At 51.8% G+C, this 26,486-nt stretch overlaps 1 protein-coding gene across 1 annotated transcript; it reads left to right on the plus strand.

The window, feature by feature from the left end:
* Positions 1-14,904: 14,904 nt before the first annotated feature.
* Positions 14,905-16,216, plus strand: CD1H11orf96 (chromosome D1 C11orf96 homolog). Its single transcript, XM_045485035.1, has one exon. It carries the CDS (start codon positions 15,260-15,262, stop codon positions 15,629-15,631), a length of 372 nt encoding a protein of 123 aa, XP_045340991.1. The 5' UTR covers positions 14,905-15,259; the 3' UTR covers positions 15,632-16,216.
* The last annotated feature ends 10,270 nt before the right edge of the window (positions 16,217-26,486 follow it).

A 26,486-nucleotide genomic window follows, 5' to 3' on the forward strand; every position in this document is an offset into this window, starting at 1 on the left:
TCACATGCACGCCTTGCCCTCGGTCTCACAGAGTACTCCGAGGCTGTAAGTTAGGAGCTGCTCTCCCCATTGGACAGATGAGGAAACTAAGTTGCAGAGGTGCTCATCCCAGAGGCACCCAGGGAGTGAGGCAGAACAGGCATGAAGACGTATCAAGTGCGTAGGCCGTTGTTCTTTCTACCACTCAGAGGTTCTGTGGCCTTCTCTCAGATTTCTAGCTAAAAGCAGCACCTGGTGACAAGAGGGAACATGGGCACAGCCCAGAAAGTCACAGTGCCCGTTGGGCTCAGCCCTCCGAGGAGTGGTCCTGGCGGTGTCGGTGCCGCACCAGCCAGGTGGCTCGATTCATGGCAAGGATCCCTGCTGCAGCTTCAGGGAGCCTCCTCCTGCCGAAAATACTGCGAGCCGAGCTCTGCACCAAGTGCTGAGGGCAACTTCCAGTGAGACCGGCCTGGATCTGGCCTTGCAAGGGGGTGTGCCTCCACTTACAGCGCTGCCTGCAGGGGTGGGGGGAATTAGAGAGCAGCCGCGACACCCCCACTCCTGCCGCAGCCTCCACATCTGTCGGAATTGCCGCCAGAGAGCCTCCGCTTTAGTGTCACTCTCCCCTTTATAGCCGAGACGCCTTGGACCAGTCAGTGAGCCCCCAAGCGTCAGTTCCCTCAGTGGCACAGCAGACACAGAAGACCACCTCTGCCAGGTCTCGTGAGGGCCGAGATCATGAATGCAACACTCCTGACAGTAATGTGCTCAGTAACGTAATTGTCTTAAGTAGAACGTTCAGCCCAGCCCTGACCCTGGCGTGGGGTGGCTGCCCAGTGGCCCTGTGGTCCCTCCCTTCCTCTCAGCAGGCTCCCTGGGTGCCCACACCTCTGTTGCAGTCAGCGAGGGGAGGCCCAGAGGCCCTGCTTGGGAGGAGTGGCGAAATGAAATGGTCTGTGAGCGAGGCTGAGCATATTAAGATCCAGCTGCACTTAAGTGTCTCCTGGGAAGTTCTTTAGACCAAGCTGACGAGAGCTCCCAGATGCCAAAGTGGCCTCCCATCAAGGCTCTGCTGACTCTCTGCAGCCCCACCACATGCTCCCCGGGTGACTGGTCTCCTAATGCACCGTCCCCGGCCCCCAGCCCGATTCCACCACCTCTTCCCCCTGGGGCAGCGTTCGAGCTTTCCCAGCCCAGCGAGCGGGTCACCAACCAGGCCCAGACGCACCCCGCCGGTCACATTGTTATCTTGTCCTTGCCGGCAGTTTCTAAATTCCGTACAGAACGCCTCGGCCTGGAAGATTAAACAAGATTGCCAGTTTGGAATTCTGTTCAAGACTAGGGCTTTTATGTCCACGGATTGTTTATTAGATGCAGTGGGGAGTATATAAAAGGAGGACACAATCCTTTCCATTACAGATAGAAGTAAGCCGGCAGGGCTTTGAATTTCTTCCTCAGAATTAGTTTTTATTCCTGAAGGAATATGTGTTGTTTGCAAGAAATTGAAAAGAAAAGATAAAAAGAAAAAGGAAAATCATTATTAACTTTACGACCAGAGAGAACAGCTCTTCATGTTTTGCAGTGTATTTTTTCCACATATTTGTATACTTTAAGAAAAAAAGCTTCATACCGAACTCGTTAGCCTTCTCCTATCTAAGATGAACATTAGTGCATGACATTAATTACTGTTCCATAACATGGTTTTGAATGGCTGCATAGTATTGTATGTGCTTGTGGTATTATGTAACCAGACCCACTATGTTGGATATTTAGATTGTTGTTGGTATTGGGGTGGTTTTTGCTAGTATTAGTAACTGTTCTGTTGGTTTTGGAAATCAGGAGAGTGGATGGTGGGAGGCAGGGTGGTGGTGTAGCTAAGAGCCCAGGATTTGGCCTCATTCAGACCTCAATTCAAATAAAAAGAACAGGTAACATTTTTATAGAGCCTAAGTATGGTGTCAGGCACTGTATTAAATGCTTTATGTATATTAACTCATGATTTATTAACCCTCACAGCAGCCCATGGACTAGGAACTATTTTTATCCCCATTTAACAATTCAGGAAACAGAAGCACCACCCCTCCACTTACGCTTCTGTCCTGTGGCTAAACCTTTGTGCACATCTATTATTGTTTCTTAGAATACATTCCTAAAAGTGGCGTCCTGGCTGGGATTTGGAAGGCTGTGCATATTTTTAAGGCCTTGAATCTATAATGTAAATGGCTTTCCACAAAGGTTACACCAACTTCTCCTCCTACCATTGGTGTTGGAGCATATCTGAGCTCATGCTGTGCTTTGAGCACCAGTAATGTGCCAGGCCCTGCACTCAGTATCCTATAGAGCTTCTCTCCCCGAAAGAGAAGCCACGCCGTCTGTGCCCTGCACAGAGCAAGTGAGCACTCAGTACATTGTAGCCAGCATTAGCATCAAGGTTATATTTTGTGTCATTTGTTGAGAAAACAAGACACACACCTGGAAAACCTCAGTGACGGTGCAAAACAAGGGGCCCTGACAATGAGTACTGCAGGGCTTGGAGGAGCACGAGATGTAATTTGGGGTGGTGGTCAGGAAGGGCTGCCCAGTGGAGGGAGCACTTGCAGGATGGGAAGGAGGACTGTGAAATGACAGCCTGAAGGCTCTTGAGCAGGCGTGGGGGCGTCCTAGGGTTCCTAGGTAGCTTGTGTCCAGGGCTTGTCTAGCTGGAGTGTGAGCTGGAGGAGAGACAGTGAGAGAGGCCTGGGAGCCATGGAGGGCTGGGAAAAATTGCATTTACCAGGAGGGAGTGAGAGCATGGGGCCGGAGGTGGGAAGACCTGTGGGGCAGGAGCCCAAGCAGAGAGATTGACGTGTGTGGCCTGGTGGGTACCCCTGGGAGTGGTGAGGAGAAAAGACGTTGGGTTTTCTGGTGCTGATAACACCCTTTCTCGCCATGAGTGCTGAAGCAAAAGAGAAACAGAGGACTCAGCTGTGAGGTCAAAATAGCAGCGTTCTTAACTGAGAAAGCTAGATGGGAGACCTTGATGGGCAGACTTCTTGCTACTCCTTCACCAAGTCTAGGGGCACCCTGGGCACTTGGGGCACCCTGTTCGGGAAACAGTACAGCAGGCTGTCCCTGCTAGCTGCCACCTCCCCCCACCCTCCCCAAGCCTGCAAGGAAGGAGATTCCCCATTTCCTTCCTCTAAGCTTTCCTATCAGAGAAGTCCCTGCCACCCTCCTGGGGAAGGGAAGGGGGTCAGGAGAAGCGTGGATGCTGCCTTTCCTCATTGCAGTGTGAGGTGAGAGATACTTCCCCTATCCCCTTGCTGCCGTCTTCCCCTCAACCCGGGATGCTCTGGGGGACAGTCCGCCAGGAATCAGCCAGGCAGGGTAGTGCCAAAGGTGTACATTTTGGTGTCATACAGACCTGCTTCTAGAGCAGGCTCCTCCACAGACAGCTGTGTGATCTTCGGCAAGTCTCTTGGCCTGAGTTTTTCCACCTATAAAACAGGATTGTTGTAAGAACTGAGTGTGATGTGTATCTCTAGGGCAACTATTACCAAATAGTGTATAGATGTGAAGGAAAGTCTTTCACCCTGGGGGCGGGGTGGGCAGGGGCTCGCAGTGGGCTTGGGGCAGATCTCACTGCCAGTGGAGGTAGGATGACTTATGTGTAGACGGGTCTAGGACAAGGCCTCGGGGGCGACAGGCCCAGCATGGCCAAGAGAGACTGGGGTGATGGCTGCTTAGGGGTCTCTGTGGAGGCAGGTGAGAGAGAGTGTGGAAAGGGCCCTGGTTCTGGAGTGTTCCCACAGAGGGGTAGTTGGGGGATGAAAGGAGGCAGGGAAAGAGCCAGAGTAGGACCAGCCTAGAGGAAGGAGAGCCTGAGGATGTCCTGTCACAGCAGTCCCACATGAAGCCACAGATTCTTCTACTCTAGCCTGGGAACAACATAGGATAAGAGTGGCCAAGGCTGAGGGTGTCTAAGGTTGAAAGACGAGCAAGGAATCAGGCCTTGGACAGACAGCCTGTGGGTACTGGGCAAGTAGTGTCCAACCGTCAGGAGACTGGGTTCCCGTCCTGTCTCTGGCCCCTGGGCCAAGCCTTTTCCTACCCTTGGCCCCACTTTCCCATCTGCAGAATACAGGGATTGAACCAACAATGTTTTTTATAGCTTTTTGACCAAAGCCCATGGTAAAAAAAAAAAAGTGCACACCCATACACACACACACACGCACACACTCCCTGTTTAAAAACTAAAGCTTCATGAAACAGTACTTTATTACATGTGTTTACTCTGATGTTTTTTGTTCTGTTGTATATCATTAAAAAATGCTGGTCTTGGGGGCACCTTGGTGGCTCAGTCGGGTAAGCGTCCAACTTTGGCTCAGGTCATGATCTTATGGTTTATGGGTTTGAGCCCCGCATTGGGCTCTGTGCTGACAGCTTGGAGCCTGGGAGCCTGCTTTGGATTCTATGTCTGCCTCTTTCTCTCTCTGTCTCTCAAAAATAAATAAAAACAGGGGTGCCTGTATGGCTCAGTTGGTTGGTTAAGCGTCCAACTTCGGCCCAGGTCATGATCTCACGTCTCGTGAGTGCAAGCCCCGCATCAGGCTCTGTGCTGACAGCTCGGAGTTTGGAGCCTGCTTCAGATTCTGTGTCTCCCTCTCTCTCTGCCCCTCCCTAGCTCACGCTCGCTCACTCTCTGTGTCAAAAATAAATAAGCTTTAATAAAATATAAAAAAATACATAAATAAAAACATTAAAAAAAATTTTTTTTTAAATACTGGTCATGGCCCTCTAGCTGTTGGCATGGCCCACCAATGAGTCACGCCTCTTGGTCTCAAAACACTGCCCCAGTTCATCTGGAAGATTCCTTTCTCCTCTGGCAGCCTGCAGTTCTGTTCCATTTCCTCTGGCCTCACGACCCTCATCAGCCGAGCCTTTGTGGTTTTCTTCTCTGTATCTGCGAACAGTGGTTTCAAGTCTCGGGTGCCAGAGACTCTTGACTGGCGTCATCAAGAGATGCAGGAAAGTCATCTTTGCAGGCGTCGTCGTGAGGCTGTGGTGCTGGAGTGTGCTGCTCTGGGCGCCTCCCACCTCAGTTCACCACGTGAGGTCCTGGCTCATCCACTGTCTGCCTGTGCACCGCCGCTGTGTCTCACATGCTGGGGCATCGTGAGTGGGGAAGGGCTCCCAGGCCTTCTGCATCTCCAAAGGAGTGGGTTTGGATGTCACCCACCCTCCCCTCCTTCCCCCACCCAGCTCTACTGCTTGGCCCACAGGACACCAAATGTTGGGGAGTAGAGCCTGTCCCAGTTAGAGTACCAGGCTCTTCTCTGGGCCCAACCCTCTTCACCCTGGCCCTCCTCCCACTGAGCCCTTCCCTGGTCACGTTCAGGAGCCACTGTCATGGGAATGACTGATAGATGAGAAGAGGTTTAGCAACTCATAGACCTGGGAGCAAATCCCAGCTCTGTCTCTGCCTGGCTGTGTGGCCTTGGGAAAGTTCCTGAACATCTCTGAGCCTGTTGCCTCATCTGAAGCTTGGAGATCATAACACCTATCTCAGAGGATAAGCATGAGGCTGCAGTGATAGGTTCAATGTGCTTTGTGTTTGTGACATGTCCAAAGTATGCAAAGAGACTGGCGCCCCGCAGGCATCTCGTGTCTACTGGGAAGCCTGAGGCAGTGTCTGAAGAAGAAGATAGGCAGGGCTTGAGGACAACAGACTCTCTGGGCCCCCAGAATGGGCCAGCAGCTGTTTACAAGGCTGATGGTGTGCCCTGTCTCAAGGCCAGGCTCAAAACACATTACACGGAAGGGCATCTTTTCAACACTGATTTCTTGGAATCTGTTTAAAAATTCACCCTCCTGGGGCGCCTGGGTGGCGCAGTCGGTTAAGCGTCCGACTTCAGCCAGGTCACGATCTTGCCGTCCGTGAGTTCGAGCCCCGCGTCAGGCTCTGGGCTGATGGCTCAGAGCCTGGAGCCTGTTTCCGATTCTGTGTCTCCCTCTCTCTCTGCCCCTCCCCCGTTCATGCTCTGTCTCTCTCTGTCCCAAAAATAAATAAACGTTGAAAAAAAAAATTAAAAAAAAAAAAAAAAAAAAAAAAAAAATTCACCCTCCTACAGGGCTAGTTTAACCTCAGTATGTTTTAATAAATCATCTAGTTTGGTCAGGGAGAAGGATGGGGCAGGCACGAGGCTTCCACTATCACAGAGTAGTGAGAAGAACTTGCTAGCAAATACCAGAACGAGGGTAGTTTTGAGAAGTCTTGAGAAGCTGTTGGCTTATTTGCATGCTGTTGCCTATTACCAAGGCTGCAGGAAAGTCATCTTTGCAGGGTGTCTTCAGAGCCCACAGCACTTTCTTGGTGCCCAACCCCTCCCTCCATGCTGGTAAATAATTGAAAAGTAGCTTTAAGCCAGGCTGGAGACAGGCATCAGGATACTTCTGTCATCTGAGACTGCAGTTCCCAGAGCTTGGAAAGCAGTTCCTTTGAGGGCTCCTGTGCACCTTGGCTCTCGATAGCTACAGAAACTGCGGCTCCGACAGCCAAAGTGACTTGCCCAAGGCTGCACGGCTCCAATAGCAGAGGATGGGAGGCCCTTCGCAAGACTTCCTTATGCAGCTGGGACTTGATGGTGCCTGGGAGAACCTCTGACCTCCTTGCCTCTGTGTTCCTGGCCAGCTCCCGCTGCCCTCTGCTCTGTTTTGGCAATAACCAGAAGACTCTCCTTCCAAGGCAGAGGCTGGCACTTTAACCTTGGAACATAAATGAGTCCCTGAGGCTTATTTTAGACAGCGCATGGTGCTGGCTCGTGGTTCACTAGAGGCAGTGAAACTTCCTAGGATCTGAGGCTGCAAGCCCTGGCTTTACGCTTACTAGCTGGGGATGTCTCTGGGCCTCAGTTTCCCAGTCCATATGTGAAGGGATAATGCCAAAGAGACCCATTCCAGAAAACCTGTCTTCCCTGAGGACAGTGAGGCCAAGTAAAGGCCAGGACTGGGTTCCATCCTGACTCTGCCTCCACGTTGCTACTTGCTATGTGCACTTGGTCTAGTTCCCGCCCCTTTCTGGGTCTCTATGACCTCATCTCAAGAGATAGCAGAAATATCCCTGCCTTAGCCACAGGGAGGAAAAAACTGCTCTGCAAAGCTAAAGGGCCACAGATTGTGTGGGATTTCATCCTTACCCATGTAGTGGTTCTCAGACCAGTGGTCCTTGGAGAGGGACACTCAGGCCTTCAAGAAAGCACACGAGAAAAAGCCACAGACTCTGGACCGTCCAAGCTGTGCCAGGAAGCAGGCCCTGGCAGGGAAGTGTGCTCCCATTACCCATATCAGCAGAGCCAGGCCCACAGGCTGGCCATGATTCTTGGGAGACTTCCCTGGGCTCTGAGTCCCTGAGGCAGTGTCTCCCTGCCTCCACTCCAGCCTGCTATTCCCGGGGACTCATCCTGGGAGTGGAGGGTGCCGGGGTGCCTCCCGCGGTGGGACCAGTGGGACCAGCCCTGCCATGCCAGCTCTGGCAGCCAGCCTGCCGGCAGCTGGTATCCCATTGCACTGTCTACAGTGAGGCCCAGATTTAGATCGTGAGCTCATTGTGGCATGAATGGGGCCACTGGGGTGTGGGTGCTGAAGGCTGAAGGTCTGCCTTGGGGATCTCACTGGGGGGTCTCCCTGGATCCTCTCCCTGCTCTCTCTGTCTCTCCCTCTCTGTGTCTCTCGGGCTCTCTTTCTCTCCCTCTCTCTCTCCCTCCCTCCCGTGCACACTGACACCCCCTCTTGGAGCTCGCTGGGGATTGTCATGGCAACCCTCCAGCAAAATTATCAAAACACTTTTATGCTCACACTCGTACCAGACGAAGTGCTAATTCTGAGTGAGGCAGAAGCAGTTGGTAGGATGCTGAAGTCACAGGCTTTGTATGGAAGGCTTGCTGGGGGGCAGAATGGGCACTAGCTAGAGGTGAGGGGTGGGGTCAGGAGGCAAGAAAGGTCCTGCCACAGAGGTTGTGTTTTTGTTGACCCTTCCCCCACCTACACACACCTGGATGCACGCACACACGTTTGTACACACACACACACACACACACACACACACACACACACAGTGGCTGGGCCGAATACACCCATAGTGCAGATTGACCCAAACAGCAACATCTGGAATAATATCGCCTCATTCGGCCCTTGGAGGACTGAGATCAACTCTGGGTAGACTTCTGTGTGAGTCTAGGGGGAGAGCCACCTGACCGAGGCTTCTAGCTGGCAATCGGTCTGTGCCAGGGTGGCAAACCAGTCACAGGAAGGGGCCTGACCCTCTTGTCCCCTGAACCCCAGGAAGCAGAGGAGCATCTGTGAACAGAACTGCCCCAAGCTGGTTCTTTCCGCTTTGCTCTGCCTCTCTGCATCCCCAGCCAGACTTGGCATCCCTGCTCCCATCTGACCCGGGCTGGGGTACTGCAGGCTGCCTTGGAAACAAAGCCCTGTTAATAGCTGAAGAACTGGTGGCTGCTTTTTTTAAACCCAGGCTCTGCCCAAAAGCCAAAGTGTGGGCGGGGGAGGTGGAGGAGGTGGTGGCAGAAGCCCCTCCCCCGTCTGCTACCATCTTCCTGCCCCATCTGCTCCCCCAGCAACCCCCACCATGGAAGAGAGCCTTCCCCCGCAGCCTTAGCCTGGGCCGTTTGCCACTCTCTGGCTCAAGAGGAAGCATCTCCTTCTTCTGAATGGGCCACCTCATCCCTGATGCCCTGGAGGATTCTAAAATGTCAGAACTGGACAGGCCCCCAGTCAATGAGTCTGCTTCCTCACTTCACAGATAGGGAAATTAAGGCGGGAGGTGGGAAGCGACTGGTTCAAGGCCACAGTACATGGGTGATGGAGCTGATACCACATCCCACACGTCTGACTGGTCCAGTGCTGCTCACATCACATCAGGGGGACAGTGAGATGCGGTGGTCCAAATGATGAGCACTGATTTCTAGGTCAGGCAGACCCGACTTTGAGTCGACCCGACTTAGCACTGAGCGGGACCCTGGCAAGCTACAAAGCACCCTGAGTCCTCATCTGTAAAACGGGGATGATAACTAGGCTCCCCCTTAAAGGACGCCATGGGCATGATTTAGGTAAGGCTCTTGCAAAGCACCATTGGCAGAATGCCAGACACGTTCTGTAAATTACATATCTGTAAATGTTCAACAGGTGACATTTCTATGTCCCTCTGTAATCCCAGGTCTACAGGCCTACCAAGAAAAGGAACCATCCTTCATCCCCTTTAATGACTACCCTCTGCCCCACTTAGCCAGGGGGAGGTAATTTAGATTGTCCTGGAAAGCCAACACTGACCCAGCAAACTCAGCAAGGCCCAGAGGGCAACAGACCCCAGGCCCTGATTCCTGGGCAGGCCTCCAGGACCCCCAGATCTGCACACCCCTCCTTCACACATGCAGTTCTCACTGGTTCTCTCACCCCGTGCACCCCATGCACCCTTGGAGGAAGGTAGATAGGGGGTGGAGGTTCTGTTGAAAGAGGCCGATATCCCCAGATAACACCCTAGGGCCACCTTTGGGCACTGGCAGTAACACCTGACAGTGGAGACATTGCTTAGTTACTTAGAGGGCTTGCCATTGCTCTGTCTGGCTTTCCCCTTGACATTGTGAGTCAGGCAGAGAGCATAAGTCACTCAAACCCTCACATGCCCTCTGGAGCAAGAGCTCCTTGGTGCCTTTCCCTCCTCTTCTCAATCATGTTGGGGGCTGGGGAGGTTTGAGTATGAGATAATGAAAACAAAAGCAACTTGTATTTCATGCTTAAGACAGGATGGGTGGGCACTGTGCTAGGTGCTTTCCATACACTAATTGTGGACTCCCAGCAGCGTAGCTTATGCGTCGAGGTGCAAATAAAGGCATCTCAGAGAGTGTGACCTGCTCAAGGTCACAGAATGAGCTCAGGGCGGAGTGGGGTTAGTATCTAGTTTTGTGTTCTCCTGACCTGACAGTGGCCCTTGGCTGACTCCTGTGGATCTAGAAGGACACAGAACATCTGAAAAGGCCACCGAGGCCTGGGGTTGGTCCTCAAGACATCCTGAGAGGTAGAGAGCGGTGGATGGGGGAGGCAGGGGTTCAGTGGTAGAACAGAGGAATCTAGGTCATGTGGGAGCCCAGATTCCATCCTTGGGGGGAGGGCCATCTCTCCACCCTCCTTTCTCTTCCTGGAAGCCCCCTGTGAGCAGGGCCCAAAGCCAGACTTCCAGACAGAGTGGAAGCAAAGAGGGCTGATGTCGTTGTTAACCTGGGACCATTGCTGTGAAGCACAGGCCTCCTTTCCTACTTTAACCTCCCTGGGGCTGGGGCTAGGGGAGTCTTCTATCCAGGGAAGCTGAGAGGAGTGACCTAGGGTACCCCAGTCCCTGGCATGGGAATTTGGGGTCTGGAGGAGCTGTGTGTGTGTTGGGAAGAAGCCCTGGTGGAGATGACGTTGCCCCCTTGCTGATTGCCAGGAGCCGTGGGGGCAGAGGTCATGAGGAGAAGAGGAACAGGGTGGTGCTCTAGTTCCTCTAGAAGTTCCTCAGGAGGAACCTGGAGCACTGGCCTGGCTGCTGGGGAAAGACAGAGACTGGCAGTCTAGTCCAGCGGGGAAGGCAGACCACGCTGATGAGGGGGACAAACAAGTGAGAAGGCCTTTTAGTTAGTGGTGTAGAGTGACTGAGGGACAACCTTAAATAGGGTGGCCAGGGAAGGCTGCTCTGACGAGGCAGCTTTGAGCTGAGGCCTCTGCAGTGCAGAGCACACAGTGGCTTGCCCAAGGCCACACAGGAAGCTCTGGGAGAGCCAGGCTAGGACCTGTCTCTGGACTCCCATTGTAATCTTCTCCCTCCTTCTAGAAACATCCTTCTCTTGCATTTTGACATGTTCTCCTGGTTTCCCTTTTACACTGCTGGACATTGCTTCTCCGAGCCCTTGACTGGTCCCAACCCTTCTTTCTCTGGAAAGTGGGCTTTCCCACACTTTCCCATCTGTCCCCTGAAGACTCCCAAACTGTCCCCTCCGTCCCTCACCTCTCCCCTGAGTTCTCCCAGTGTCCCGCTTGACCTCTCCACTTGGATGTCTAATGGCTGTCTTGGTTAAGACAATGCTGAGTCGATATAATAGAGACCTGAAATTAGAGAAGTTTAAAAATATTCAGTTGACTGCTTTCTCATATAATAGCTCCAAGGGAAGTGTTTCAGGTTGGTAGATAGCTGTGCCTGACAGGGTCATTAGGGATCTAGACTAACACGAAGCATCCAGGGTCTGTCTGGTGATTAGTCTTCCAGTCTGTGTGCGGAAAAACATGGAAGCATGGGGCAGGATTCTCCTCTTACGCAAATTGGGGCAGAAGTTGACTTCTGCTCACATTCCACACTTGAGAGTTTAGACACTTGGCCCCGCCTCAGCTGGAAGGGAAGCTGGGAAATGTGACCCAGCTGGGTGGACAGCTAGCAGTCTCTGCCACAGTCCCTTCTAGAACCGTGAGCACTTCCCTGTCTTGGTGGTGGGGGAGGTTCTCTGGGGCAATACCCATGTCCGGTGTCTCCCTGATCCTTGGCTTTGCCCCTAGCAAGTTCCTTCTTGTTTATTACTCTTCACTACCACCCGACAGCGTATTGAAAGTCTGTTTTCTTTGAGCACATATCTGGGCTGTAACAATCAAGGGCTTTTGAAGTCCAGCCTTGCAACTTTGTTGGTAATAATAGTTCCTTCAAAAACCTAGGACGTCTGTCTGCTTCTAGTCAGTTCCATGGGCCAGCAACCACACCTTAGAGCTCCTTTCTTGTCAGAGTTATTAAGTCTGTCTGCCTTGCCCAACTCATCTCTTTCTCATTTTAAATGAAAGTTATCCTAAGGGCATCTGAAGTAATAGACTTGAATGACAAGGCAACAGTGCTAACGTAATACTTCGCTACAGGGCTGATCCCTTTGCCGGCCTAGCGTTCGGCCTAACAGACAGGCTTTAAGAGAGGCTGCAAGCCACAACAGTCTGATCTCCTGCTCCTTGGACAACAACAGCTGGTTTTTCCAACCCTGACAACAGCAGTTTTCTGTATTATTTCCTCCTCTGTTCATCTCTTCTCGCAAATGAGCCCATCTCTTTCCTGTAGCGTCTTGCTCAAAGCATCACTGGGCAGCCAACATGTGCAAATGTTTTTAGCTCTTTCCAACTATTTTTCTAGAAATACAGGCTCAGCAGGCATGTGGTCCGTCTTCCAAATTAGCACAGGTAATGTTTTCAATAAATGTTTTGTCATAGTGTAAAAAGGGTCACCAACGTTCCATCCTCACTAATTGTTTCCGTATTGCTTACCACCTGTTGGCTGAGCCAGTGCCACATATTTTAGGGTTTTTACACATGGCAGCTTTGCATTCCTGTTACTAGTTTCTGTATTAGAGTATACTGCTAAGTTGCTGTTAAAAGCAAATCCCAGATATAGTGGCCTTAAGATTATATAAATTGACTTTTCTCTCACATAATACAGTTCTGATATGAGCATTGCTCGGGCCAAATCCATTAAAGTCAACCTTGATCCCTCCCACTGTCCCATCTAATCCATCAGCAAGTACTCTCATCCTCTCCTCAGACAAATCCCCAATCTGACCGGTTCCCTACATGCCCACTGTCTTCACCCAATCCATGTCTTCGGTGTCTTGTATCTGGGGGTGATGTAACAATCTTGTAAGCGAGTGGGCTCCCTGCTTCTTCCCCACCCCTCTCCAGTCCACACGTTACATGGCAGCCAGAATGAGCTTTTAATAACATGAATTGGAGGGGCGCCTGGGTGGCTCAGTCGGTTGAGCGTCCAACTTTGGCTCAGGTCATGATCTTGCGGTTTGTGGGTTCGAGCCCCGTGTCGGGCTCTGTGCTGGCAGCTCAGACCCTGGAGCCTGCTTGGGATTCTGTGTCTCCCTGTCTTTCTGTCCTTCCCCCACTCACACTCTTTCTCTCCCTTAAAAACAAATAAACATGAAATTAAAAAAAAACATGGAGTATGTAGCTTGCCTGCCCCAAACTCTTCAGTGCCTTACCATTACCCTTAGAATAAAATGCTGTTTAAAAAAAAAAAAAAGAATAAAATGTTGTCTCCTTAACCTTAACATGGCTGTCCAGGCCTTCTGTGACCATCCCTTCTTCTCATTGCCCTCACCCACTCTGCTTTAGCCACACGGGGCTTTCTCAGTGTTCCCTGAATAAGCCAAGCTCTTTCCTGCCCTAGTTAGTGCCTTTGCACTAGGGTTCCCTTTGCCTGAAACGCTCTCCTCTCACTTGGTCACACTCTGGTTCCTTCTTCGTATGCCACAGGGCAAAGGGCTTCCGTGTAAGATAGGAGTGAGGGCTTAGGAGCTAAGTCACCTGAGTTTGAATCTCAAATCTGCTGCTTACTAGCTGCGTGACCTTGGGTAAGTTTTTCTATCTGTAAATGGCAATAAGAAAAGTGCTTGTTATCCAAGGTTGTTGAGAGGATTAAATACAATAGTTAAACACATTAAATGTGTTAATGCGTAAAAAGTACTCAGAGCACGGCACATATTAAGCATATTAGCAGTGTTATTATTGTCCCTTAGGGTCACCTTAAATATCACCCACTCTGAGAAGCCTTTCCTGGCCACCCCTTCTGCACATTTCTCCATCTGCGTCCCTATCACACCACCCAAGTACATGTTCTGGTTGAGGTGCTTACTGTCTGTCCCTCCCACTGGAATGTAACTTTCGTGAGGACACGGACTATCCTGAGCTGGTACACAGGAGGTCCTTAGTGAATCTTTGTTGAATGGCTGTAGAAGGAATGGAGACCAAAGCCATGGATTCCCTCCTTTCCCAGCGGCCCTGTGAGCCTTGCTGGGCACCTGTGGGGAAGATGGTGATGGGGAGCTCTGCTCTGTGCCTGCCATACTTGAGGCCCATGTAGTCTGGGGCAGTGCTCAGTTTCTTCTTGGGAGTCAGGAAAACTAGGGGACTTGCTCTCAGAAGCCCTAGGGGGCACAGGTGAGTACTCTCCTTTAGCAAGGGTCTATATTAGTATGGACTGTGCAGTCCGTGCTGCCTGGTTCCATCAGTTACTAGAAGACCAGTTACTTACCCTCTCTGTGCCTCCACTATCTCATATGTAAAGTTGGGAGAATACCAATTACCGCACAGGGCTATTATGAAGATTAAATAGGATAATATATGTAAAACGAAGCTCACTGGCTGGCTTGGAGTGAAGCTCTCCAGATTGTAGTTATTATCGCTGTTATTAGTGCCTATGCAAGTGTCATTCTTCTGAGCATGAATAGGGGGCTGGTGCCCGAGGGACTTGGGGGTGGGGTTGTGAGGAGACAGAAGACAGCTAGGGGAGGGAAGAACTGGGATGGGATCATCAGGGTGTACTTTTCTACGTGAATGCCTCCCTGCGTGTTTGTGTGTGTATGCATTTGTGTCTGTCTGGGGAGGGGGTGGCAAGGATCCAGAGAAGAAACCCAACCCGTTCTCCGAACTCAGTTCTGGGGAACCAGGCGCCCGGGCGCTCCCCGCGCCCGGCTCTCTCCCAGCTGCGAGGAGGGCTGGGAACTGCCTCCACCATGCGCCCAACACAGAACCCGCGGCGGAATCATTAGCGTCTCTGAGTGTGTGCATTTGGGATCACAGAGGGGGATGGGCACCTGCGCCGCCGCGGCCACCACTGTCGGCACGAACTTGGGGATCCCGGGACGGCCAGTGGCAGCCCAGCGGGGCCGATCCGAGGGCTCCTGCCTGCTCTCCGGCCACCCCGCCCAGCCGCGTGCTCCCGGGGCCTCGGATGCTCCCGGAACCCCGCGGGCGGGGCCTGCCTTCCGGAGCCGGGTTGGCTGGGGGCGGGCGGCGCCGGGGAAAGGGCCGTTACTTTCCCAGAGCGGCGGGGCGACGTCAGGCGGAAGGGCGCGGGGCGCGCACGCTTTAAATGGCATTCGCTGTCATCCGAGCTCGCGGCCGTGTGGGCAGGAGCGGGCTATATAAGCGGCGGGCCGGGCCGCCGCGGGGCAGACGGTGACAGCCGCGGCGGCGAGCGCCCGGGAGCGCAGCCCAGCAGCGCGCGCCGAGCCCCGCGCCCCCCGACGGGCCCGCCCGCCCGCCCTCCCGAGGAACGCTGACCCGGGCCCGCGAGGGCCGCCGCCACCCCGCAGCAGATTTGGATCCCCCGCCCGGCGAGCCCCAGGCTGCTGCCTCCCGGGGGGCCCCGGCGCAGCGGCCGCCCCCCGAGAGCCCCGGCGCCCCGCCGCCCGGCCCCGGAGACGCGGGCGGCGCCATGGCGGCCGCCAAGCCCGGCGAGCTGATGGGCATCTGCTCCAGCTACCAGGCGGTGATGCCGCACTTCGTGTGCCTGGCGGACGAGTTCCCGCAGCCCGTGCGGCCCGCCAAGCTGTCCAAGGGCAAGGGCCGGCTGCGGCGGCCGCGCCAGTCCCGCTTCAAGACGCAGCCGGTGACCTTCGACGAGATCCAGGAGGTGGAGGAGGAAGGGGTGTCCCCCATGGAGGAGGAAAAGGCCAAGAAGTCGTTCCTGCAGAGCCTGGAGTGCCTGCGCCGCAGCACGCAGAGCCTGTCGCTGCAGAGGGAGCAGCTCAGCAGCTGCAAACTGAGGAACAGCCTGGACTCCAGCGACTCCGACTCGGCCCTGTGAGGGGCGCCGCCCGCCCGGGGACCGAGAACGAAGCCCCAGAGGACCGGCGCCCCGCACTCCGGGGACCCGCGAGGACCGGGACCTCTCGCGCGGCCGCGAACTGCTCGGTGCGCCCCGCGCTGCGCTCGTCCGGGGCCCGAGCACGCGAGGGTGCCGGGGAGGGGGGCTGCTTTCTTTGCCCTTGTAAATGTTTATTTTTTAACTCTTCCCAGTACGGACTCTGCTGTGAGTGTGTGCGGGAGGCGCGCCCGCGCTGAGTCGACCCCGGGTCGCCAGGGCTTCCCGGAGGGCCGCTCCACGCCCTTGTCCGATGGTTTGCAACTCCGATTTTGCACGCCGCTCCACCGTGCCCCCCAGCGCACACCCGTTCACACTCACGCCAACACACTCTCGCTGAACACTTTTATAATTGTTAGGCGCGGCCGATGGGACTTGGGGCGCAGCGCAGCTGCTGCTGCGGCCGGAGGATGGATATTTATTTTTGCATTGCGATGGCTGACGGCGTTTATTTAACGATCTTTTTACTTGGATATGTCTGTGAGGCTCCCGAACGGAGACAAATAAAGTCAATATATTTGCACAGTGCATTTCTCCAGGCTCTTGACTTCTTGAACCTTCGGGGACCAGGCTCCCAAGACTGGGGGAGGTGGGAGAAGGATGTGGCTGGAATGGGGGGGGGGCAGGGATCCCCGGTGGAGGTAGCCCCACAAGCTTCAGTCGCCGGAACGAGGTCTCGCCCACGGTGCCTCGGGCCATTACCCGCCTCCCCAAGTCGATCCACACCTGGCCCAGAGCGCTGCTGCCTCCCTGGTCTGTTCTCGGTCGCTGGCGTCCGGGATGGAGTGTAGCCGCTGGCTCGGCGAAGGTCAGCGCTGTGAGGACAGAGAGAACCTTCCTTGGTGCAGTTGACCACTCAGCGAGGCCGGGGGCAGGGTCATCGGCCCGCATTCACCGAAGGAGACCCCATTCACTCGGTTCCCCTTCCGGGCGACGGGTGGGGACATACCCGAGCCATCAGTGGGAGACCTAGGCTGGGATATTTGGGTGGTGGGACCGACAGAGTGCTGCGCGTAACGCCGGGGCTGGGCGAGAGCGCCCAGCGCAGGCCTCGCGTCCGCCGCGCTGATTCAGCGCAGTGCCGGGCACCCCAGCACTGTCCCAGCCAACCGCGGCCGTTTCGGTTCCTTGGTCCCTTTCTCCAGCCTCCTATGCCCTCTTCAGCGTTCTTCAAGGAGGGTGGGGCATGGCTTTGGTCCGAGTCTGAAGGGCGCTTGGGTACCACCGCACCCCCTCTGTCTACAGATGAGAAAACAAACTTAGCGGAGAGGGAGAGGTCACATGGAAAGTAGTGGCGTCGCAGTCCTCTGTCTGGACTCCGCATCCGGTGCTCTTTCTATCACACCGAGTCCCTTTCCAGTGCTCTCCAGCAGCTGCCCTGCGCTTCTGTGTACACCCTAAACCCTCTGGGTTAGCAGCATATAACACTATCACCTGGCAGTAGGTGGCGATCTGTGTAATAAACAACATTCAGTTGAGAAGGGCAGGCCCCCACGCTTGGGGCCCCCACCCAGTCAACCCCTCCAGGGTCACTTCAGAGCTGACCCACCATGGCCAAACCCTAGGCAGAGTAGTTCAGAGACACGCAGAGAGTTTGAGTGCTGTTCCTACCCCTCTCTCTGGAGATTGCCAGTTTCTGTGCTCGGGGGCCCTCTGGTGGTGGGGGCTGATGCTCAGCTCGGCCCCGCAGGGCATTTGAAGTGCGTATCTCTCCCTAGCATTGGACTCTGCAGAAAATGAGAGAGGAAGGAAGGGAGGAAGGGAGGAAGGGAGGTGGGGGAGGGGGGAGGGGGGGAGGGGGGAGAGAGGGAGGGAGGGAGGAAAAGAAAAGAAAAAAGAAAAGAAGAGAAAAGAAAAAGAAAAGAGAAGAGGAAATGAAACAAACAAAAATAGAACCCAAAGGGCCTGGAAGAATGCCCTCCCATCTGTCTCAGAGGGAGGAAGCCTGCTCAGGACGTTGGGGGCTGGGGTCTTTGGAGGTGCCTGACCCATGGGGACTAATGGCCTATTGCAGTCCTCAGCCACAGTTTCACTGTGCTGGGGTTCCTTAACTTCAAAGGCCTCAACCTGGGGAGGTAGCCAGGCTTTTATTCCAGTCTCTGCAGCTGTCATGGCTAAGCTGGTTTGAGCTCCTTGGGGTAGGGGGAGGGTGGCTGAAGCTTAGAACCACACCCACACGGGACCCTATTCTGTGTCCTCATCCTCCTCCCCCGTCTTATCTTAGGTGTTTAGCAGTAGGTCCTGTTTTGCTCTCCCAGTGGTGAGTGCCCCAAGCCTTCCTGGGTGCGGTTCATACCCTTCAGGCTTGAGATCCTAGCTAGGCAGCTCCAGTAACTTTGCCACAGGGAGCCTCTTCTGTTCGCCTTCAACCCCTGCCTGAGCTGAAGACCTACCTGAAGGGTCTCCTTGGGTCTCCCTGGTCAATGTGTGGGGTTGTTGTAGGATCTGTTGCATATCGGATCGCCCTAGTCTCTGCTCTTCAGAAATATTTGTTGGGTTAAAATCAATAAAGAGGCAGTGAGGAAGATTGGCACCCATCTTGCCTAAATCCTGGTTCGTTTTGTTTGTTCATTACAATACAAAACAAGCCACTGCCACCACCCTGAAATAAATATGTTATTTTGGACATTATGCATATGTATTTTCTTCTACAAAATGAGTTTATGTCCTAAATACTATTTTTGTTAATGTTTATTTGTTTTTGAGAGCGAGAAAGAGCCGGCATGAGCGGGGGAGGGGCAGAGAGAAAGGGAGACGCAGAGTCCCTAGCAGGCTTCAGGCTCTGAGCTGTCAGCACAGAGCCCGGCAGGGGGCTCAAACCCACCAACCATGAGATCATGACCTGAGTCCAAGTTGGACGCTTACCCAACTGAGTCACCCAGGTGCCCCCTAAATACTATTTTAAATCTGCTTTTGGCTTACCTGGATTTGTATTTAATATCAGTATGTATGTATGTGGTGCCTCGGTGGCTTGGTTGAGCCACTGACTCTTGATTTTGGCTCAGGTCGTGATCCCACAGTCTTGAGATCTAGCCCCCGGTGTGGGGCTCCATGCTGAGCATGGAGCCTGCTTGAGATTCTCTCTCTCTCTCCCTCTCTCTCTCTCTTTCTCTCTCTCTCCCTCCCTCTGTCCCTCTCCCCCACTGGCTCACACTCTCTCTCCCTCTCTAAAAAATAAAAATAAATTTTAAAAATGCTTTAAACCCTAAATTAAAATAATAATAATAATAATAATAATAATAATAATAATAATATCAGTATATATGGGTTTACATCATAGTTTTTATGAAGTTCTGTTGAATAGATACTCCACATTTAATTAAGCCAATTTCTCACTCTGGTATAAAAATGATGTCCTGTTTGTCCCAGTTTCTTAGTATTGCCTGTAACTAGCAGTGAGTTCTAAGGAATATAGAGAGAAGTTTGGAAGAGGCAGTGATACAGAGAGGGGTGGGTGAGGGAGGGGGAGGTTGGGATGCTGTGTTATTAGAGGGAGCAGGCTGGGTCTGGGGTGCCATGGACCCTGGGCTGCACTGGGGGCACTGTCTCGTTTTCAACATGTCTACCCTGCACAGAGGAAGAAAGAGGGCAGATGGGAGATAGGGGTCCGATTCCAAGGTCCCTATAGAACTTCGGGAGCTCAGCTGCTCCTTTGTGCCTTGAAGGCATTCCAAGGCAGCACACAGCTCCAAGGAAGTGGCTGGGCTGGGAGGCCAAAGGGTGGAAGAGGAGGAAAGAGAGGGAGAGAACCAGGGCTGAGGGAACAAGAGAGCATGAGAAACAGAGAGGAATGAGGCCCCTGGGGGAGACAGAGAAACTCAGAGACCCAGAGAGAGGGGGATGTACAGAGAGGTACAAACTCAGGACCCCGAAGGTGTCAAGAGATGGAGAAGAATCAGAGCCACCACTGGAGAGAGAGAAGAAAGCAGGAGAGGGGCGCCACAGAGAGTAGGAGGGAGGGAAGGCAAGAGAGAAAGTGCTCTCTGGAGAGCGGGCACTGAAGGAGAGAAACCAGAGAGCGGGAGCCTTTCCGGACCTGTAGAGCAGGCATGTGCCTGCCGTCTACCGCTGGGATTTACAGGCCTGTCCAAGGAGCCGCCTCCTTCTTTCCCTTCCCCACCTGGGCCTCAGCCCACAGTCCTAGCCTGAGGGATGAGTTTTCAAACAAGCCAGAGCCCCGAGGAGGTAACAAGTGGCCATCCCAGCCCTGGCCCTCAGTCTTTTCTAGATATTTCTCTTTGGCCTTGGGGGAGATATCTATCAGAGTGCTTCTTGGATTGGTTTATAAGCCAGCTTGGCCTCTGCAGCCCACTCGGTGCTAACTCTGGGCCCACTCGGTATGGGGTTTGGAGGGAGGGGCTGTCTTCTGTCCCAGGGAATCAAGGTCAGCATCGGGACTTGGGATTCCTCCCTCAGGGAGTGCATGTGGAATAGCCCCTAGATCCGCTGAGCTCTGGGCAAATGGGGAGGGGATAAAGGCCACCATTTAGTGAGCATCTCCTGTGGGTTCTCTACTCTCATGCTGATAACATTTCCCAGGCATGTTACAGATGAGGAAACTAATAAGGATCAGAGGAATTAAGTTTCTTGCCCAATGCCACACAGCTTATCAGTGGTGAGCATGGTTTCAATCCAGGATAGATAGATAGATAGATAGATAGATAGATAGATAGATAGATGTGTGTGTGTGTGTATGTTCATATATATATTTTTTCATTCCAGAATTTTTAAATGTTGTGCTCTGACTAGAATGTGAATCCTAGTTCTTTCTGTAGCCCCCACTCCCCTGTGGCAGCCATGAGAATGGGCCTTGTCAGACATCCTATGACAGGGGGGTGTAAATGACCTGTGCAGGGCAGCCCTGGCTTTGAAATCCATCCCATGCCTCCCACGAGCGGCTCCCCACCGATGACCATGTGCACCTGGGCACTGGGGCAGAATGGTTCCCAGCAGACACAGTCTCTTTGTTGGCCGACTTTGGCTCAATGATTTCCCAGTGGCTCTACTGAGGCTTTCTTGGATGGCCACAGTTACCTTTCCATACGTCCTCTGCCTGCCCTGCTGCCTCCCCCAGGCCTTCTCTGTCTCCCTCTCCAGTCCATTTCACACGTGCGTGTCTCCTAATGACATCATTGCACACTCAATCTCACACCTTGATGTCTGCTTCTTGGAGACCCCCCGGCTAGCCCACCCTTCCATCCCCCAGCAGGTTCCTGAGGCTGCCATGCGTCTCTCAGGCACCTACTGGCACAGGATGGTGGGCGTCATTTTAGAGAGTAGTGTAGAGTACATTTTGGATATGGCCAAATTTCCCAAGCAAACGTGCGTCATGGTGGTCTGCTGGCCCAGTGTTCTGGATTGGCAATGGGCATGTTGTGGCCTGTGCCCAGGGCAGGAGGGCCAGGGCCTCCCACAGAGACAAATGTCCTCTCAGCTTATACTTAAGGCCACGTGACTCATAATGACCACCTGCCCATTCAACTCCCAGGCCCCTGGCAGAGACTGCTAAGTCTCCACCAATACTGATTTTCCCCTTCCTCCAGGACACATGGCCAAACTCCTTGTCCCAGACGCTCGTGCACATAGGTCTCTCCATGGGATTCCGTTTTTGCCAATGGCATATATTGGGAGCAGAAGTGTGTTTCTCCCAGGCCTTGGCCTTAAGATGTATTCTGCCACCACCCCCGTGCCTTCCCTTCCCCTTCCCACAAGTAGGGACATGGATGTGTCTGTAACCCAGTGGTGATCAAGCTGCCAAGGCCAATGGCCTACAGGATGGCAGAGAAACACCCCAGGCTCCTGGATGACCTTGTGGAAACCAACAGCCTGCCAATCTGGAATGGTCATCATAGACTATTACGTGTGAAAGAAACACATTTCTCTCTTCTTTGAGTCACTAAATGATTATTGGATCTCATTATTATAGCAGCCTTCCCTTACCCTGAATAAAAAAAAAAAAAAAAAAATTACTGGCAGTTTATTATTACTGTTTTAACAGAAGCCCTAAAATATGAGTCATTGACCTCATGGTTTTGCTGCAGGTGGGAAGGGTACAGGTATTGCACGCTGGAAAGTTGGAGACTCTTGTTATGCCTTGGGAAAGCATCTGATAAAATAGTTTTTATGACGCTTTGGACATATATTGGCTGAGCCCACAGCTCTAGAGAAGGTGGTTGGAAAGAAGTGGAATATTAGTAGATGTTGGTTGTTGTTCTTTGTGGCTTTCAGCAAATTATTAAAGAAAGACGTGAGAGGGGCACTTGGGTGGCTCAGTCGGTTAAGCGTCCGACTTCAGCTCAGATCATGATCTCATAGCCCGTGAGTTCAAGCCCCACATTTGGCTCTGTGCTGACAGGTCGGAGCTTGGAGCCTGCTTAGGATTCTGTGTCTCCCTCTCTCTCTGTCCCTTCCCCCCTCACACTCTGTCTCTCTCTCCTTCAAAAATAAACATAGAAAGAAAGAAAAAGAAAGAAAGAAAGAAAGAAAGAAAGAAAGAAAGAAAGAAAGAAAGAAAGAAAGAAAGAAAGAAAGAAAGAAAGAAAAAGAAAGAAAGAAAAGAAAGACACAGGAGAACTGGAAAGGAATAGAGAGTATCTAAAAACGTGGTGCCTGAGAGGTGAAATCCACCACCCTCTGTAACCTTCATAAAAGGAGATAAGTTGTTGTAGCTCAGAGTCTTTCTGGAACACTACCCAGGAGCCCCAGAACAGGATCCAGCCCTGAAGCGAGGTTAGGTTAAGGGTATTGTCTTCCCACTCAGACTTATTGTTTTAGAATCCCCCTGTGTAGCCCAAATGAAAGTGAGCTGGGGCAGAGCAGGAAACAAAGTAATAAAGCAGCCTTCAGAACACTGCTGAGAAAACATCTTGGGGTGTGGTTATTGGCACCTGGAACTAGCTAGAAGCACCTAGACCAGAAATCTTTTGAGGAAATTGCCAAGGAAAGTAGGATTTGACTGGTGATTAGGATTGTTTGAGCCCCAAGGATGTCAGACCTTTTAACCCTCACTTCAGAAGTGGCCACAGAGGATGATGGGGAAAGGAGAATTTTCCAGAACTGGGTTGACCATATTAGCTTCATCTGTCAGAGCAACTCCTCACCAGTTGTCAAAACAATTTGCAGTGAACCAGTGACTTCTTTTTTTTTTTTTTAATTTTAATTCCAGTATAGTTAACATACAGTGTTATGTTGGATTCAAGCATACAATGTAGTGATTCAGCAATTCCATACATCACCTGGGGATCATCACAAGTGCACTCCTTAACCCCATCACCTATTTCACTCATCCCTCCACCTCCCCTCTGTAACCACCAGTGTGTTCCTCTATAGTTAAGAGTCTGTTTCTTGGGGCGCCTGGGTGGCTCAGTCAGTTAAGCGTCCGACTTCAGCTCAGGTCACGATCTCACGGTTTGTGGGTTCGAGCCCTGCATCAGAATCTGTGCTGACAGCTCAGAGCCTGGAGCCTGCTTTGGATTCGGTGTCTCCCTCTCTCTGCCCCTTCCCCTCTCACACTCTGTTTCTAGAAAAAAGAATAAACATTAAAAAAAAAAGAAGAGTCTGTTTCTTGGTTTCTCTCTCTCTCTTTTTCCTTTGCTTGTTGTGTTTCTTAAATTGCACATATGAGTGAAATCATATGGTATTTGTCTTTCTCTGACTGACTTATTTCACTTAGCATTATACTTTCTAGCTCTCTCCATTTTCTTGCAAATGGACAGATTTCATTCTTTTTTTTTTTTTTTTTTTTACGACTGAGTAATATTCCATTGTCTACATGTACCACCTCTCCTTTATCCGTTCATCGATTGATGGACACTAGGGCTGCTTCCTTATCTTGGCTATTGTAAATAATGCTGCTATAAAGGTAGGGATATGTGTATCCCTTTGAATTAGCGTTTTTGCATTTTTTAAGTAAATGTTCAGTAGTGCAATTACTGGATCCTAGGGTAGTTCTGTTTTTAATTTTTTAGGGAACCTCCAGACTGTTTTCCACATTGGCTGCAGCAGTTTGCATTCCCACCAGCAGTGCGAAAGGGTTCCTTTTACTCCATATCCTCGCCAATACTTACTGTTTCTTGTGTTTTGATTTTAGCCATTCTGACAGATGTGATTTTGATTTTTGATTTTTAATTTGCATTCCCCTGATGATGAGTGATATTGAGCATCTTCATGTATGGACTAATGACTTTTGAGTGTTTCTCTTCCTTTTTCTACATGGAAGGTTTTTTTTTTAATGTTTATTTATTTTTGCGAGAGAGAAAGAGAAAGAGAGTGTGAACAGGGGAGGAACAGAGAGAGGGGGAGACACAGAATCTGAAGCAGCCTCCTTGCTCTGAGCTGTCAGGACAGAGCCTAACGTGGGGCTGAAACCCACAAACCCTGAGATCATGACCTGAGCCAAAGTCGGACGCTTAACCGACTGAGCCACCCAGGTGCCTCCACGTGGGAGTTTTTATTGTGGTTTCCCCATTCCTGTCCACCACTGTATTTGGGTGTGTGGGGAGGGGGCAGCTGGGGTGGTAGTTGGGGGGACAGGGGAGCTATCTGGCAGTTTACATCTCCCTGGGCCATGAGGAACCATATGTGGCTCTGGAGAGGACTTCCCTTCTCCAAGATAAACCGCACTTTGACCTGGAGTGTAGCCATATGGAGTTTGGAATTGACCTCCTTGGAAAGGGGGCAGTGTGTTCTATTGTGGGAACACACTCATTGCAAAGGAGGACAAGAGATTTGTCTCTTGTCCTCCTTTGCAATGAGTGTGGCCACGTGCCCAAGTTTTCTGGAATAAGCAAACAAGCAATGCATACCATGCTAGGCCTAGGCTTTCGGACTGTGGGCATGGCCCTCTTGTTCTTCCCAGAAGAATGTAGGCATGCCTGCAGGCCGTCGTTGACCACGCATGAGCATAAGGCCTGGGAACCTCATGACACTGAGCTGCCTATGGAGGTGAAATGTAGACTCAAGAAGGACCGTTAGCTGAGAGAGAAAGGAACTCCTGTCTTCCTTAAACCGTTGCATTCCTGCTGGGTCTCTTCGTATCAGCGAGGCCTCACTCTCAACCCGCAGCAGAGTGAGAGGGTGTTCTTCACTAATCGGACCCAGAAAAATGTCCCATTCTCCTGACTGGGGTGGGGACATCAGCTTCCCACCCCAAACGTGTTCCAGCAGTGGGGGTGGGGGAGGATGGGAGTGGCTCAGGAACGGGACAGGAAGCAAATAAACTCTGATCCCTAATAAATCATCCAGGGAATTGTTTTTCCAAAGAAATCACAAAAGCCCATAATTGTTGAGGCGCCTGGGTAGCTCAGTCACTTAAGCGTTGGACTCTTGGTTTCGGCTCAAGTCATGATCTCACAGTTTGTGGGTTTGAGCCCCATGTTGGGCTCTGTGCGGATGGTGTGGAGCCTGCTTGAGATTCTCTCTCACGCCCTCTCCCTCTGCCCTTCCCCCACCTTCAAAAATAAATAAATATTTTTTTAAAAGCCCATAATTGTTTAGGCCCCAAAACAACCCCACGGAAGACGTATTTTCTGACACCCACTTCCGATGAGGATGGAAGACAAGGGAGAATCTTCCAGAGGACAAAACCAGAGCGGCTTGCACTTCCACTCCCAGGGCAGAGTCATCACAGTTCCTGCCCAGGACTGCTGTGTATTGCCCGTGCTCTGTCTTCTGTAGCCAGTATGTATTGCAGTCTTATTTTTCTCTGCTTCGCTCTTGTCTATTGGTCAGGTCGGTGGAACAAATGAATTGTCTTTTAGCCTACAGGTCGTTAGACCACAAGGAACCACATCTGAACCTGGCAGAGAGGTCTGTGCATCACTCAAAGGTACAGTAACTTTGAGTGTCCCTCATGGAGACAGGTTGAGTGTGTCCCACCCGTGAGGGAATGAGCACACTCAGGTGTTTAGTGGCCATACATTGGTAGTGATGCCCTAAGGGCCGTTCCATCCTCTGTCCTAGGCATGAGGCTAGGTCACTCCCAGCCCACCTCATTCCTTGGATTTAGTTTTGTCCAATGACAAATTTTCTCCAATAAAACGTGCGTGCGAGTAATATTTGCCGCTTCAGAACCCAGGCCTGAGGTTATGGGTGTGCTAGCTCTATAATCTCGCCTTCCTCCTGCTAGGATCAAGCTGGGTCTGTAGTGGTGGTTAGCGTCCAGCAAGCAAAGGATGGCATGATCTTCGGGGATGATGGAGCCACAGCTGGGAAGGAACTTAGGTCCCTGAACCACTGCATGAGCAGGGCTATCTACCATCCTGGACTGTTCCAGGAGAGAAAATAAAGTTCTTTCTTCTCTCAGGTACCGTGCTGCAGGTCTTTTGTATTACAGCAGAGCTCTCTTACTTACACTACCCCTGCTCTTTGGTCCATTGATCCGCCGTGAGAGATGAGTTCAAATCTCCTGCTACTCACGTGCTCTGATTTTCCTTGCCGCGCTGTGATTAATTCTGGTGAATGTAGCTACTGGGTTGTCTGCTGCACAGATATTCATAGTTATAGCTGCATTTGAGTGGCACATAACAGCTGCTTTTCACTGTGCTTAATTCTCTTTAGACTGAATTGCACCTGCTGGCTACTTAAATCATGACTTCGGCTAATCATTATTATTATTTTTTATTTGCCTGGTTTGCCTTTGCTTGTCTTTCAGTTTCAGCCTCTTGAGTTTGTATTAGGTATGTCTCTTGCACACCATGGAGAGTTGGATTTTATTTTGAGATTTAATCTGAAGAAATATATATATATATATATATATATATATATATATACACACACATATATATGTATATATATATAT

This window comes from Leopardus geoffroyi, chromosome D1 (genome assembly GCF_018350155.1).
Source record: "Leopardus geoffroyi isolate Oge1 chromosome D1, O.geoffroyi_Oge1_pat1.0, whole genome shotgun sequence".
NCBI lineage: Eukaryota > Metazoa > Chordata > Mammalia > Carnivora > Felidae > Leopardus > Leopardus geoffroyi.